Raw genomic sequence first — 16,165 nt, forward strand, 5'->3', positions numbered from 1 at the left:
TTTTAACTTAGCATTCAGCCTACTGAAGCTACTTGTTCCAATACGTAACATTTGATTATTTATTTATATATTTATTTTATAATGATGATGTCTGATCTTCCACCAGCACAAATACTGAGTAACTTTCTTCACCAAAAATTAAGCAAATGGAAAAAAAAAATCGCATTGTCTTTTTACTCTGTTGAGATTTGGGAGTTACTCATGATTTCACCAACTTCATTAATTGTTAGGCTGCATGTTTGTTCGTGTTGAGAACAGAAAAAACACTTAATAACCAAGCAAGGCCACAATGCTAACACATGGTTATGGACATAGCAGCAGGAGCATGCTATAACAGCTTTGCCAAGCAAGTAATGCTTCTTCTAAAGTCAGGTGTGTCTCTGTGCATTATGTTTTTCACCAAGCAATTCTCACAAGTGCATTATGTACGAGATCCATAGGACACTCTAAAAATTGTATGCTCTTGACACAACATATTCAACATTTTGTAGTCGAACAGAAAGGTACAGAATAAGCAGTTAACCACAACAGTTGCTCTTTTGCTCAATTGGTTGTCCCTTAATCTGAACACCCCTACCTGAGTTCTTCGTTCCAGCTGGTTGGCTACCCATTCTGCAGAATTACAATTGGGAGATGTAGTTCAGCCGAGAATAGACAAATTCTGTTATTGTTAATGTCATTGTCTCAATATTATCATTATTAATCTAATAAGCATATCGCAAATGGTTAGTAGCTATGTTGCGGACTCTCCAAAATGATGCCGCACCCGTGTCGGATCCTCCAAAATTACACTATTTTGGAGGATCCGACACGCACCTGGCAATATTTTCGGAGAGTCGAGCAACATAGGTTTGTAGTAGCAGATGTGATTACATTTGTGGCAAGAAATTAACCATAAGGAACACAGTTTAATATCCACCAATGCAATCTACGTTTAAAAGCTTAAAAATGACACATTGAAATCGATCATTGCCCTCATCTACTAGAATTGAGAATAGCTTAAATGACTTTGGTTGAGAAGACATGGTGTAACTTAAAAAATGTGAGTACTTTTGCAGATTGGTTAAAGACATGAAAAGAAAATTTCAAGAACTTACTTTTTCTTAATCTCTCCAGCCATCGTCAAGAAAGCCTGCTCCACATTAATGGAATCTTTTGCGCTTGTCTCAAGGAAAGGGATACCTAACTCATCTGCAAATGCCTGCAATTCATCACAAGGAAATCACTTGGAAATCATTCGGAATGAGAACATAACTAAGGATTAGGTTCTTCCATATCATACAATTATGAACTGAATATAAAGAGTGGACAAGATGTGGTAGTCGTAGAATATTATTCTCGTCAGACTTAAACGTTTTCAACATCCACAGAATGAATGAACTGTATGATTATTAAACAAAGAATTGGACAATAATTCAAAAGAAAAAGGAAAACTAATGAATATTCGGATCACCAACTTTCTTTTTCTGATTGTAATTTTGTCATCTTCCAAAGAATCAATTCCTTGGAACACAGCCTTTTAGAATGGAAGTAGTTATCCATACATGAATGATGTCATAATCCCCTAAATTGTTTATTCCCTAAGGGATCGTTTGGTTTAGAAACAAGTTATGCAGGGCTTGTAATACAGGGATTAGTAATGCAGAGATTAGTAATGCAAGGATTGTAATACATAAATTATTTCTTATCAAACATTTGGTTCATTGTATTAAAAGCTGCACATACAGTGAATAACTTAAACTTATGTTTGGTTTAAACCTGCACAAAATTTTGTTTATACCCTTGGATTTTCATAGGCTATTCTATTTCATTTAACTGATTAATCATATCAGACAATGCCTTCAACAGTGAGCTATTTGATTACTGATTAGGAATGAGATGATAAAAAAAGATTCTAATTAAACTAGCCAGGAGAAGAACAACTTTCTCTCATTAGGTTTGTTAGTTTATGAAAAAATAATTTTGTTTGTAGCTGTAATGAAGGATAAAGGAGCTTTTGTCTACTAGAGTACTAGTACTATATGTTATTACTGCATACTGCAAATTTGAGTGAAACAGACAATTTGGTTACATTATATTATTCTAAACGGTAGGTAATTTCTGCCCAGATTTTCCATCCTCGCCATGGATTATTCTCTGGAAAGCTTCGTGATTGGTTGTTAATTTAATTGAAAACGACCAAATAATTTCACGCTCATTATCATTTATCTGTCAAAGATTCTGATTGTTATCATACTCATTTAATATCTTAACAAAAAGACCAATGTTATTATTAGTATGAGGTAGCAGAGTTTTAGCAAAAAAAATTGCTCATTGAAAAGATTATTGGGAGTAGGGTAGTTTTGCCATGTTCAATCTTTATTCATGTATAGATAATCATGGTATTAGTTATTCCATCTTGGGGATGGTATAGAATAATTGGGGTATGACGCAGAAGCATACGTGGACGTGAGGCTTGATACACAAGTTATCCCTAAGAGAGATAATTTCAAGTAACTTGGGTTAGTAATCCAAAGAAATGGAGAGATTGACGAGGATGTCACACATCGTATTGGAGTGGGGTGGATGAAATATAGGCTTGCATCCGGTGTTTTGTGTGATAAGAATGTACCACCAAACCTTAAAGGTAAGTTCTACAGAGTGGTGGTTAGATCAACTATGTTGTATGGGGCAGAGGTTTGGCCAGCCAAAAACTCTCATTTCTAGAAGATGAAAATTAGCAAAAATGAGAATGTTGAGATTATCAAGACAGATGCCCTAGGAATGAAGTTATTCCGGACTAGGTGAAGTAGTCCTCGTGGAGGACAAAATATGGGAAGCGAGGCTTAAATAGTTCAGGCATGTTAAGCAGAGAGACACAGATGCACCAATAAGGAGGTGTGAGTAAGGAGGTGTGAGAGATTGGCCTTGGTGGGTCTGAGAAAGGGTGAAGGTAGGCCAAAGAAGTACTCAGAAGACGTAATTAGGCTAGACATGGCGATGTTTCAACTCACTGAGGACATGACTCTTGATAGGAAGTGTGGAGGTCGAAAATTAGGGCAGAGCATTAATATATAGTCGTGCGCTTTTCTTTTCAATACCAATAGTATTAGGGTAGTCTTATATTTTTTTTATTCGTAGATTTCTATTATTACTTGTTGTTTCTTTCGTTTTGGTTTTTTACCATCTTGTTGTTGTTACTGCTTGTTGCTACTATTGTTTTTTATCTTTTCTTGAGTCGAGGGTTTATCAGAAACAACATTTCTACCTTCTTAAGGTAAGGGTAAGTCGCATACACACTACCCTCTCTAAACCTCACTTGTGGGATTACACTGGGCTTGTTGTTGTTGTAAATTGGGGTATGAGTTATACAAGGATTAAATATACTGAATTTAAAATTTAAACCAAACACTAGGGGACAAAAGTTTATGCAGATATTTATACCATGATTATTTGCTAATACATCACAATAAACAGCCCCTAAATGTCTACCACAAATTCAATAAGAGAGCTAAGTTAAGGTGCTGGCCCCTGATCAGTCTTCTTTCTCCACCCAAAATCATAATAAATTAATGGCCAAATACATAGACAGCCCCCTAATCTCGTCCGAATTTTTTATTTAGCCACCTTAACTAAGCTCATAATCTATTGAACACCTAATGTTAATTGAAATTATATCAATTAGACACTGGTTGTAGACATGGCACTGTGCATGTAGTGCAACTCTTTTAAGAGCGTGGAAAGACATGAACTTTTTATTTTAATCTTTTTCTTTCTCCTTCATCTTCTATTGGCAGACACCCTCCCTTTGCATTGACAACATAAGATTAGTGAAATGGAGATTTAGATATTTTATTCATTGGAGTGAAATGATGGAAGAGATACATTCATGTTCTTGAACCCACCAAAGGAACAGATATTCAGAAGAAGCTATGTCGAAGAAGATTCCCCGCGAAGTCAAAGCCAAAGGGAATATCCCTAGAGGAAAAATTATGCAGAAAAAGAAGAGGCGTATGAAGATGAGTGAAGCTGTGTTAGCTCATGAGGCTTACACGAAGAGAAGAGCTAATACGAAGATCTGATCTTTCTTATCGCTCGGAGCTCATCAGATTTTTCACAAATGTGAACAGTTGAAGACATATACAATTTTCAGTGGCTGTTCTTTTGGCATGTGCATCGTGTCTTTGGTTATTACTCTTTCCCTTTGTTTTGCACTAATCCCTTCTATTTTCCATGTGACAAATTGTCGAGCACCTAAACTGAATTCTCTGTATTGTTCTTTATTTATACTGTTTGCCATGTCTTCTTATCCCCTTATTATTTATCAACAACAACCTCCTCATTCTCCAACGCAACAACAGATTTCCTTGGTCAACAATCAAGTTTTATTTCTGAGCACACTGAGTTTTAGGGGCGGACCTCGGTCGGTTATTATAAAAGTACGGTTCGGTTTATCGGTTTTTGATTTTGTAATATTAATATTTTTTATTTGATAAGGTAAATTGTATTAATCAAAAGGGAGAGAACTCCCGTATACAGGAAGTATACCAAAAAGTAGAGAATTTACATCAGAATATGATTCTCTACAAAAGACGCCCAATCTTCCATACAAATAGGGGCTACATGAGTACACCAAAAAGCGATCAAAGATAAAAGACTATTCTTAAGATCTGAAAAAGGAGACTTAATCCCCTTAAAAGCTCTCATATTTCTCTCCCCCCAAACTATCCACATGAGAGCTAACGGGGCGAACTTCCACGCCTTTTGCTTTCTTCTTCTACGGAAACCAGCCCAGCTATATAGTATTTCCTTTACCGTGCTTGGCATCACCCATTGAATGCCAAAAAGGTTCAGGATCGCCCTCCACAAAGCCAAGGACACAGGGCAATGCAACAAAAGATGATCAACTTCTTCCCCTGAGCTTTTACACATATAGCACCAACTAACAAGTGTAATTCCTTTCTTTCGCAGATTCTCAGCAGTCAAAATCACTCCCCTCGCCACTAGCCATGCAAAAAAACACACCTTTGTGGACGCCTTAGGAATCCAGATCGAGGAGTATGGAAAAGAGGCCTCCTCTCTCACCAACATGGTAAAAGGACTTTACGGAGAACAGACCATCGCCACGCAAACCCCATCTCCAAGAATCAAAAGATGGTCGGGGCATGTCTTGCCCATATTGCAGTGTCAATAAATCTTGGAGCTCCGCAATCTCCCAATCTTGCATGTTCCTTCTAAATGAGAGGTCCCATACTACCCCCCCCCCCTTCATGCTCCTTACGAATCTGTTGGACCATCAATTCCTTCTGGTTTGAAACTCTGAAGACGTGGGTAAGGAGACCCTCACAGTATCCCCTCCACACCACATATGATTCCAAAAGCTGATTCTCCTTCCATCTCCTACCCTGTAAGAGATGTTGCCACTGAAGGATTCCCAATTCTTCATGATGCTCCTCCACATGCCACACCCGAGAGGTTTTGTGATTGCCTTGGTCCTCCAACCCCCTCCCGTGGAATTGTACTTTTCTACTATGACCTCCCTCCATAGAGCATGCTCTTCTACCCCGAATCTCCACAGTCATTTCCCCAACAAAGCTCTGTTGAATACCCTAAGATCTTTTACCCCGAGTCCACCCCACTTCTTTGGGGGAGTGACTGTCTGCTAATTCACTAGATGATACTTTCTAGTTCTATCCGCTGCATCCCAAAGAAAATTCCTTTGAAGTCGCTCCAGTTTTTCTGTGATGCTCACAGAAGCTTATAACAGGGACAAGTAATAGGTGGGCATACTCAATAAAGTGCTTTTAATGAGCACTTCCTTTCCGCCTTTTGACAAGTACCATTTCTGTCAACCTGCTAATCTTTTTTCAACCCTTTCGATCACTGAATTCCAAACCGTAGTATCCTTATGTGAAGCACCCAATGAGAGGCCCAAGTAAGTAGTGGAAAGGGAGCTCACCTTACATCTGAGAACATAAGACAAAGCATCAATGTTAGCGACCTCACCCACCGAAAAAATCTCACACTTGTTGAGGTTGATTTTGAGACTTGATACTATCTGAAACCACTGCAGGACCTGCTTCAGGTAGGTCAACTGATCCATATCGGCATCACAAAAAACCAGGGTGTCATCCGCAAAAAGCAAATGAGAGACTCTTCGGGCACTGGGCACCCCGATCGGAGCTGAGAATCCTCTCAAGAAGCCTCCGCCCGCCGCACGATCCATCATTTTACTCAAAGCATCCATCACTAGAATGAATAGCATGGGAGATAGGGGGTCTCCTTGCCTGAGACCCCTGGAGCTGCCAAAGAAACCACACGGACTACCATTAACCAGGACAGAGAATCTGACTAAGGAAATGCAGAACTTGATCCATCCCCTCCATCTTGCCCCAAACCCCATCCGCACCATAATGAAATCCAGGAACTCCCAATTGACACGGTCGAAAGCCTTCTCAAGGTCTAACTTGCATAGTAAGCCGGGATCTCTATTTTTCCTTCTGGAGTCTACAAGTTCATTTGCCACCAAAGCGGCATCCAGGATCTGTCTACCTTCCCCAAACGCATTCTGGGAGGACGAAACAGACACGTCAAGAACCTTCTTGAGTCTGTTGGAAAGCACTTTAGAAATAATTTTGTAAATGCTCCCCACGAGACTAATAGGCCCGTAGTCACTGATACAAGATGCACCTTCTTTCTTAGGCACAATAGTAATAAAAGAAACATTGATACTTCTCTCGAAAACACCATCCACAGGGAAGTATTCAACGGTTTCCATGAACTCCCCCTTGATGGTGTCCCAACAGAGCTGGAAGAAGTCCAAGGAGAAACCATCAAGGTCGGGGGTCTTATCACCAGCACAACTCGATACAGCCTCGTGCACCTCCTCGAAAGCCCTTTCTAGCCACTCACTGTCTCCTTCCCCTATGTGGTGGAACTCTATTCCCCCACAAAGTCGGCCTCCAACTAACTTCCTCTTTGTATAAGTTCTCATTAAAACCCCACTATCGCCCCTTTTACCTCCTCCCCTCCCTCAATCCTCACCCCATCCACAACTAAGGACTCTATGAAGTTTCTCCTTCGATTTGCAATCGCCACCCTATGGAAAAATTTGGTATTCGAATCCTCTTCCTTTAACTATAGCGCCCTCGATTTTTGCCGCCAGCTAGTCTCTTGAGCTATTGCTAACTCGACTATTTCCCTCTTAACCTCCCCCAATCTCTCTTTCTCAGATTCATCTAACTCCCTCACCCCTTCTCCTCTCTCTAGATCCCCCAATTCATGCATAAGCTCCCTCATTTTAACCTCTACCCTCCCAAAAACCTCCTTGTTCCACCTAATAATATCTCCCTTGAGCAATTTAAGCTTCTTCGAAAGACGGAATGAAGGTGTCCCCGATACCCCGTAGCTTGTCCACCATTCTTTCACCTTGTCACCAAATCCTGGCACTTTCAACCACATGTTCTCGAATCGGAAGGGAGCACGCACCCCCTCCCTCTGCATTCATCTAGCAAGATAGGCAAATGATCCGAAGTCAGCCTAGGTAACCAAATCAAAACAAAGTATCTACGGTTCGGTGCGATTTTTTCAAGGTTCGGTTCGGTTATTTCCGGTTTACTTTTTCGGTTATTAACGGTTCAAGATTTTTATATCCGATGTAGACTACGGATCTCTAATTGTAGCAAATTCTTTCACTGTTTGTAGTTGGCAGTCCGACACTCTCAAAACACCAGTTATACCACTAGATTTTAAGCCTTCACAATGCATGAAAAAGAACAGAAAAAAGATTGCAGAAATGTCTGCAAACCTCAAACAGTCGAAAATCTTCGAAATATACCTACCTTCCTCTCACAGTGGATCATTACTATCAATATCAAAGTCCCGGAAGCATAGCATTAGAATTTGAAACATTAAGAAAGAACCAAAGACTAACACCTGCAAAACTGAACTATTCTGCAAACGATGTTAAGATTAAACTCATAACTTTGTACACAAATACGGTTATTGCTTATCTCAACTATTATCACCTATTGCTAATTAATATCTTACGCAAAATATCTAATGGAAATAAATAAAAGAACTTTAATGACAGAGAAGATTCACGGCTATTGCTTATCTCAACTCATACCCAATATTTCGATTTTTCTAGTTTAACCGAAAACCGAAACACCAAAACCGTAAACCGCACCGAATACCAAAATTTAATAATTCAAAAATCGCACACCGACCGAATAACCGATTAAATCGAAATCGAAAAATCGAAATTCACGGTTCGGCCGGTTTTTTCCGTTCGGCCGGTATTATGCCCACCCCTACTAAGTTTCTTCTTTATTGTTTGTATTTTTGGTTTCCATTTCTTCATCTCTTAACAGAAAGGTCAACTGGAAGGTGATAACTTATAAAAAGAAGAATAAAACACGTTTTTTATCAAACCCAGGTGATCAATAACTAAGCATCCTTGATCAAGACCGAACTGATGTAAGGCAACGTTTTTGAGAACAGATGTTACGATGAGGGGAGGAAGAAGAAAGGTTAGGTGCTTTGTGTTTGTTTTAGCGTCTGATTTCAATGTAAAAAGTGGAAGAAATAACAACAACAACAACAACAACGGCCCAGTATAATCCCACAAGTGGGGTCTGGGGAGGGTAATATGTACGCAGACCTTACCCCTACCCCGAGGGGCAGAGAGGTTGTTTCCAGGAGACCCTCGACTCAAGAAAGTAACAAGAGACGATATATTAGTACGATCAATTGACTCATAATAAATAACATAAAATAACATAAACTACAAAATAACAGTAATATAAGAAATGTACGAAATATAGAAATACTAAAAAGATGAAAGGTGGAAGGTGGAAGAAATAAGAAGGAAAAAAAAGGCACGTCTGGTTTCCATGGAAAGAGGTAGAAATAAAAAAAGAAAGAAGAAAAAAGAAGGGAATAAGTAAAACCTTAATATCTGTAGCTTTTTTTTTCCGTCACATGTCTTTATTTTATTTGTTCATTGCCACTTTATCCGCGTGTGAACTACATGCATTTTTGTTTTTTGACAAATTTTTTTGAAGGGTTTAATACACACACATTGAGTACGGTTAAAGTGTTCAATAGATCATGAGCTTAGTTCGGGTGAAATATTGGGGCAAGTTAAAGGGGATGTCTATGTATTCGGCATAAATTAATCTCTCTCCAGGTCTTCATCCACCTCCCTTGGTTAATTCACTACCCAAGCAATGTAGATGCCAACAAAAACCAATCTTGTGCACCCAGCCAGAGATAATAGGTACAGATGAACTTGAGCATAGAGATCTAATTAATGGGTGGCTCAGGTGACTAAATCAAGGTGTTCTAGGCCCCACATTAAAAAGAGCGTATATGTTTTCTGATTGATGACCCAGCCTCCAGGCAAGTGCGATGTCCGGTGCTAATAATGTGTGAGCCAATGGTAATTGCTAAGATATGCAAATCTCTCATGGCAAAGAATAACAAATTTCAAAGGACACATATCTCAAACATAAATGGAATGGAATCAAATGTGAGAACATAAAAATGATCTCTGCCCTTTGCACAACAAGCCAGTATAATAGTCTGATTGTATCATCAAAGCTGAAAGAGTGAGCAGAACAAAAACATAAACGAACTAAATGAATCTGATGCAAAGGGAACAAGCAATACCTTTGCTGTCTGTGTGTCCACAACCTTATTTTCTACCAAATCGCATTTGTTTCCAACCAGAAGCTTGCAAACACTTTCATTTGCATATCTATCAATTTCACTCAGCCATTGCTTGACATTGTCGAAGCTCTCCTTTTCAGTTACATCATAAACAATCTATAACAATATAATTGCAAATTAGAACACTTCAAGAACAAAAGGAAGCCTCATAACTGGGTTTTTTCCTAAAGAGTATGTTAACGACTATGACATTACTAAACTGAATAAAAGAAAAGAAGCAAGTGAAAAAGATTTATAAGTAGGGATGCTGTGAATCTCCCATCTTACTTGCAGGAGAATATTGATGTCAGGCTTACTTGAAGTAGAATATTTATAAAACGGTGCAACTTATAAAAATCTAAAATTGATTTCTACAGCGTGTCCTTAATTTCATGTGAAAAAGTAGAATTAACATCATGGAATCAAATATGCCTAAGTTTTCACATTCTCTGCTTTTAAAAAACAAAAATGAGATATCTATAATTAGTACTGCGATATATTGTTACTGCCTCTAAGAACAACAAAACTGTCAGTTCATTAAAGCTTATAGCCACTACTAGCATAACAATTACCTAAAATTTGAATGGTAACTCATAAAATCTTGATTCAGAGTTGTCCATACATGGATAATAATGCATGTAAATTGTGGTAGTTTCTTCCTTCAGAAGTATTCTTAGAGAAAAGATATGAATGGATATATTTTGCTTCATTCTTTAAGATCCAATAACCTAAGCATTGGGACCCACACTAAAATTGTATCATCAGCAGAATGCCACTAGAAATATCTGTTTCCAGAAATGAGATACTAGAGTAGTGCTGAAAATAATGCTCAAGTAGTTTACGAGCTTTTATGGGCTGAGCAAGTTCTAATCAGATCTAGGTAAGGGAGTATCTCACAATAATCCCATGTGCTCCACGATAGTAACTGCTTGTTATAGTCCGGAACCGTTCCTGCCCAGCAGTATCCCACTGGAAATACAGAAAAGTGGCATTATAGTATGTAAGTCATGACAAAAATAACATTCAAACAATGAGCTGATAAGTTTGAGCAATGACACTCTTTTAGCGAATACCAGCCTCCTAACACTCTGATAATCAATACCTAATTAGAGTAAAATAATATGAACTTTTTGGCAATGATACAATACAACTGAAATTGCTAAAGAAAGTTCCGTCTAATATGCTAGAAAAGAACATTACAAGGACCAACCAGCAGCAGGACATGCCAAGGACTGCAAATAGTTCAAAGAAGTAACAGAGCAAAAAAAAGAACGGCTGTCCATTTCTCTTCTCTCCCAGCCGAAAACCTTTTTCCTTTCCCTTCTGGCCTCATCCTAATACAATAGCTTTTCTTACCCTTTCTTCCCTAAATCTTATGCGCTTCAAGCATAAGACAATTGAAAACTCACTTTCATCTTATAACAATTTTTTGAAAAAGTTAAAGCCGAATTCAAAAGATTTTAAACAAGCTAAGCAGCTTTCAGCATGAGCTCAACATTATTAACCAAATCATCAGCAGCTTTATCTATAAATTTACATAGCACCGATGGACTATACTTACAATTTGCAGCTTGATTGTCTTTCCATCCAGCTCCACGGTCCTAATTTTCTATAAGTAAAAATCCAAGTAGAAAAAGATTACTTCAAAGATCAAACCACCGAGTAAGGATAAGAGCGACAAACTAGGAGAGAGATAGAGAGCCTTACGAAATCAACCCCAATTGTGCTTATGTAACTATCAACGTACGAATCATCCTAAAATAACAAACCAAGTAAAATATCAATACCGCAACACAATATCCACAAAGAAAATCATTAAACCAGAAAAGACTTTCTAACAAAATTGACTATTCCTTCATTCATATCAATCATCAATCCATCAACTACGCCTCAATTTCCAAACTAGTCAGGGTGTCTACATGAATCATCTGCACCCATCTCAGCTCCATCTGGACTCATTTCATTCTAGGCCACCATATGTTTTTTGATAACCAAGAAATGTCTAAGTGCCAGTGGCACAAGGTTCAAAAGTTGGTGGATAATGGGCCCGCCCCTCTAACCGTCTCCACTTAAATACAAGACTTTTGTCTGCGGCAGTATTCAAACCCGAAATTTTTTGTATTATTGTACATAGGAAGAGGGAATCGAACTCCAACCAACAAGGTGGGCGTTGAGGTAGCCAACCAACTGGGCTACCATGATTCCCCTAATTTGGGGTCACTATATGAATCCTAACATCTTTTCCGCTATATCAAGACCCATTTCATTCCAAATATTAAATAACTCACGGTCGTTATATGATTCCTTCGCATTCATTTTCACTCTATTTGCGACCCATTTCATTCCAATATTGGTATCTTTTATATGAATCCTTGCATCATTTCGTTCCAATACTAAGTAATTTTACTTTAGGGCACATCAGACTTCTCTAAAACTAAGTAGTCTCTAAGTATGGTACCCGAAAATAATAATAATAACCACACACATTGCATATTTGCATTACACAAACGTTTATTCAAACACACAAACATATAGACACATAAAGCAGTGGGAACAGTAAAGAATGTACAGCGAATCTGAGAAGAAGACAAGATTTGCCAACAGAAGAATCTCCGATTAACAGTAGTTTGAACAAGTAATCACTGCAAAAAAAATAAAAAAAAAATCAATAAATGAAAATCAGTAAGAAGAAAAATGTTATACAGAAAAAAATAGAACAGCAGAATAAATGTAGGAAGAGTAGAATAACATTACTATTCGTTGCTCATATTCTTTTTCCCCGGAGGATTTTGTCTTTGTGTGTTTCTTTCGACTGTTCGGAGTTTTTGAGGCCGTGAGAGGGGAACACTTATGTTGTTTTTTTGTAAATAAAAGGAAAAGGGAATTTGTTTGATATTGATGTAGAAATTTATTCTAGTAAGCGGCCCTTTTCTTTATCCACTTCCTTTTATCTTTTCAAATCCTTGTCCAAGCACTATATTATATTTTCACACAATAACTGACAACAGCGCCGCGTGGCCTGACAATGCCGCGCGCAGATTCTGATGCCTCGTCAGCGCCCAGCTGCAGGCCCATTCCAACAGCGCCTCGCGCATAGACCCTGATGCCAAACACCAGTGCCCAGCCTCAGGCCAGCACATCAAGTGTCGCGCGCGCCCACAGCAACGCGCGCGCAGACCCTGACCCGCAAGACAAAGTTGCTGTCATCGGACTTAGTTTTACCTTGTAATAATCTAAGTCCTTTTCATTGTAATCATAGGCTAGTTTACATCATTTTCATTTCAGTGTGCTTCTACAGCTTTATTAGGACTAGTCATGTAATGTTAGTTTATTTTTTTTAAGCATTATTAAAGGGGACCAAACAATCAAACATTTCAAGCAAGCATTTTCTGATGTCTCTCCCCCTCGACACCGCATCTTTGTAATCAGCATTATCATTCATCAATAAAATCATCATCATCGTTCAAAACCCAATTCTCTCTCAGCTTCCGCAATTGCTCATGACATTGGTTTTCCCGCACGGCACTAACAATCTAGTCTAGTGTGCGGAGAGGACCTCATTGGCGGACAGCAACCACACTGACATCGGTTGCTTAGCCTTACGTTGTTCTTCCAAAGAACATCAGGAAGGCATTGTGTAACATAATTAATGGGAGTAAGAGGGTCTTAACTACTATAACCCATATTTCTCTTGTTCAAAGACGAATTTAATATATAACTAGTCAATCTGTTCGTGTTTCGCGCGGCCATGAAAAATCGTATCAAATTTATGAAGTAATCTTTTTTCTAATGTTCAAATTCAAATTAATTAGATTTCAAATAGAATTTACCTTATTATTTATACTCAATTCTATATCTTTCTTTAATTTTGCATCACATGACAAAATTGAAGCATACAACGACTCTCACAATTGTAAGTAAAGCTTCTTAGCCTAATCGTATGTGAATATTCAAATTGAAGCAAGCAATGACTCTGAAAAATATAAATTAAGTTATATTTTCAACGGGCTTAACCTCATATATAATAAATTATATATAAAAAATTATAACATTGATGATCCCATACAATTCTGGAGTCACAATCTTCAAACTGATAGAAATAATTTTCAATCAAAATACATAAAATATACAATAACATAATATTAAAACTTGAAATTTTTTCAATATTGTCGTAATATTATCAAATAGGAATCTAGGCATTAAGAGTGTGTCAAGTCACCTTAACTATAACCAACTAATTTATATAATACATAGATAGATATAGAATACTAAATAAAAATTAGGAAAGTATTACTTTCAAAATATTGAACACAGATATTCAACACAATTTTTTACTTCTCCGTATATTTTAGTAAAACATTTATATTTTTATGATATTATAATAGTTTCAAGAATACCAAATATTGAAAATCCTACACAAATGTTATTTTTATTTTTATGATATATTCTTCGTTCTCTACTTCCTTTGTATTTAGAGAAATGTAAAACATCTTTGTCTGCTAGTTGGCAGTCTAAGAATTGTGTTTGATATTTTTGTTTTTGGTATATAATATTTGTGTATTTTTCTAATATTATACTAATTCAAATTTTCCGAGAAATCGTCACAACGTATCTCTATGTGAAACATTTGAAGTCTCAAGAATATTGATACTCCATATTTTTCTCGGCCAATTTAACTTATAACATTAACAATAATACTTAATTTTCTGAATTTAGAAATTTAATGCCACATATAACAACAACATATCAACATTTCATACAACTGAATAAAAGAAAAAATCAGTTCTAAAATAGAACAATAGTAAATTTAAAGTACATGACAATATTTTTGTAAAACCTAAAGCATATTCTAGGCTCTAGTTACTAAACGTGAAAATAGATTATTGTACCATGGTAACTAAGAAAAGAAAGCAACAAATATTTTATTTGAAATGAAATACATGAGCACAATTTGTGAATTTAAATGTGACGACCCAAAGGGTCATCACCTGTTTTCTTATCCATTATGTGCTTCCGAGGCCTTGAAAACCTTATTTAGAGTCGCCTCGATTTGCGTGCGCAGTCCGGACGCGTAGCCGGAAATGAATTTTTTTTTGTAAAATTGTTTTCTGAAAATGTTTAAGGAATTTTGAAATGAAATGAAATTTGATTAGAACGTGTTGGTATCGGACCCGTATTTTGGTTCCGGTGCCCGGTACAGGTCTTATATATGATTTAAGATGTTTTTGTAAAGTTTGGTTAAAATTGGACGTCGTTTGACGTGTTTCGGACTTAAAATCCTAAATTTGAAACTTGATGAAGTTTTTGGAAAAAACTCTTGATTTTGAGGTTTGATTCGTTGTTTTTGAGGTTAGTTTGGCGATTTGATCGCACGGATAAGTTCGTATGATGTTGTTGAGTTAGTGTGTGTGTTTGGTTAGGAGCCTCGAGGGCTCGGGTGTGATTCGGATGTGTTTCGGAAGGTTTCGGACTTGGAAAATGTTGTAGGTTTTTTCCAGTTGTTGGGTTTCTGATGCTTCCTTCTTCGAGTTCGCGGGAGTACCCACGCGAACGCGATGAGTAAAGTTCGACGAAGGGAAATGCTTCTACGCAAACGCGTAGCCCAGTACGCGAACGCGAGGCAATGGGGGTTTATACCTTCGCGAACGCGGACCTGGCCACGCTAACGCGAAGGCCAAATGGCCTGGGCAAGGGGTGGGGCAATTACCCTACGCGAACGCGACCGGTTGGACGCGAGCGCGAGGGCTCGAGGGGATCTCTCTCCGCGAACGCGATCCCGTTCACGCAAACGCGAAGGCTTATCCAGCCTGACCCATTGTGAACGCGAAGGGTCTATCGCGAATGTGAAGGGCATTTTTGCCCAGTGATTTAAAAGACCAAAAACAGAACACTTACGGGATTTCATAACATTTTCATAAACCCTTTCTTCTCCAAAGCTCCTAGGCGATTTTTGAAGTATTTCTTCACCAAAGTTTCTTGGGTAAGCATTGTTTAACTCGTTTTCTTCATTTTCCATCAACATCTATTGAAATTCTAGGCCTAAAACATATAATTAAGGGTAGAAATAAGGGAATTAGGTAGAGTTAGGGTTTTTTTATTTTTCTTGATTTAGACATCGTTTTGGGGTCGAATTTGAAAATAAATTATATATTCGGGCTCGTGGGTGAATGGGTGATTTGATTTTGGTCTGAGCCTCGTGTTTTGACCAAGCGGGCCCGGGGTCGATTTTTGAGATTTTGGGAAGAATGCTTGAAAAGCTATAATTAGGCATTGGGTTCGCATTGTTTAGCATTTATTGATGTATTGAAGTCATTATTGTATAGATACAATCAATTTGGAGCCAAATTCGAGAGAAAAAGTGGTAATTGAGGATTGATTTGACCTTGGAAGTTTGAGGTAAGTGTTTGGTCTAACCTTAGCTTGAGGGATTAGGAGTTGAGTCTTATTTGCTACGTGCTAATTGTCGAGTATGGCG

General features: G+C 37.9%; 1 protein-coding gene across 1 annotated transcript; it reads right to left on the reverse strand.

Annotated features, from left to right (window-relative positions):
- Positions 1-303: 303 nt before the first annotated feature.
- On the reverse strand, positions 304-12,603 carry LOC104215947 (ras-related protein RABD1-like). Its single transcript, XM_009765889.2, has 8 exons — positions 12,445-12,603; positions 12,260-12,332; positions 11,398-11,445; positions 11,252-11,299; positions 10,588-10,659; positions 9,652-9,807; positions 1,098-1,201; positions 304-612 (listed from the first exon to the last, which is right to left on the reverse strand). The coding sequence occupies exons 1-8, from the start codon at positions 12,456-12,458 to the stop codon at positions 519-521; spliced, it is 609 nt and encodes a 202-aa protein (XP_009764191.1). The 5' UTR covers positions 12,459-12,603; the 3' UTR covers positions 304-518.
- Positions 12,604-16,165: the final 3,562 nt, after the last annotated feature.

Source organism: Nicotiana sylvestris, chromosome 7 (genome assembly GCF_000393655.2).
Source record: "Nicotiana sylvestris chromosome 7, ASM39365v2, whole genome shotgun sequence".
NCBI lineage: Eukaryota > Viridiplantae > Streptophyta > Magnoliopsida > Solanales > Solanaceae > Nicotiana > Nicotiana sylvestris.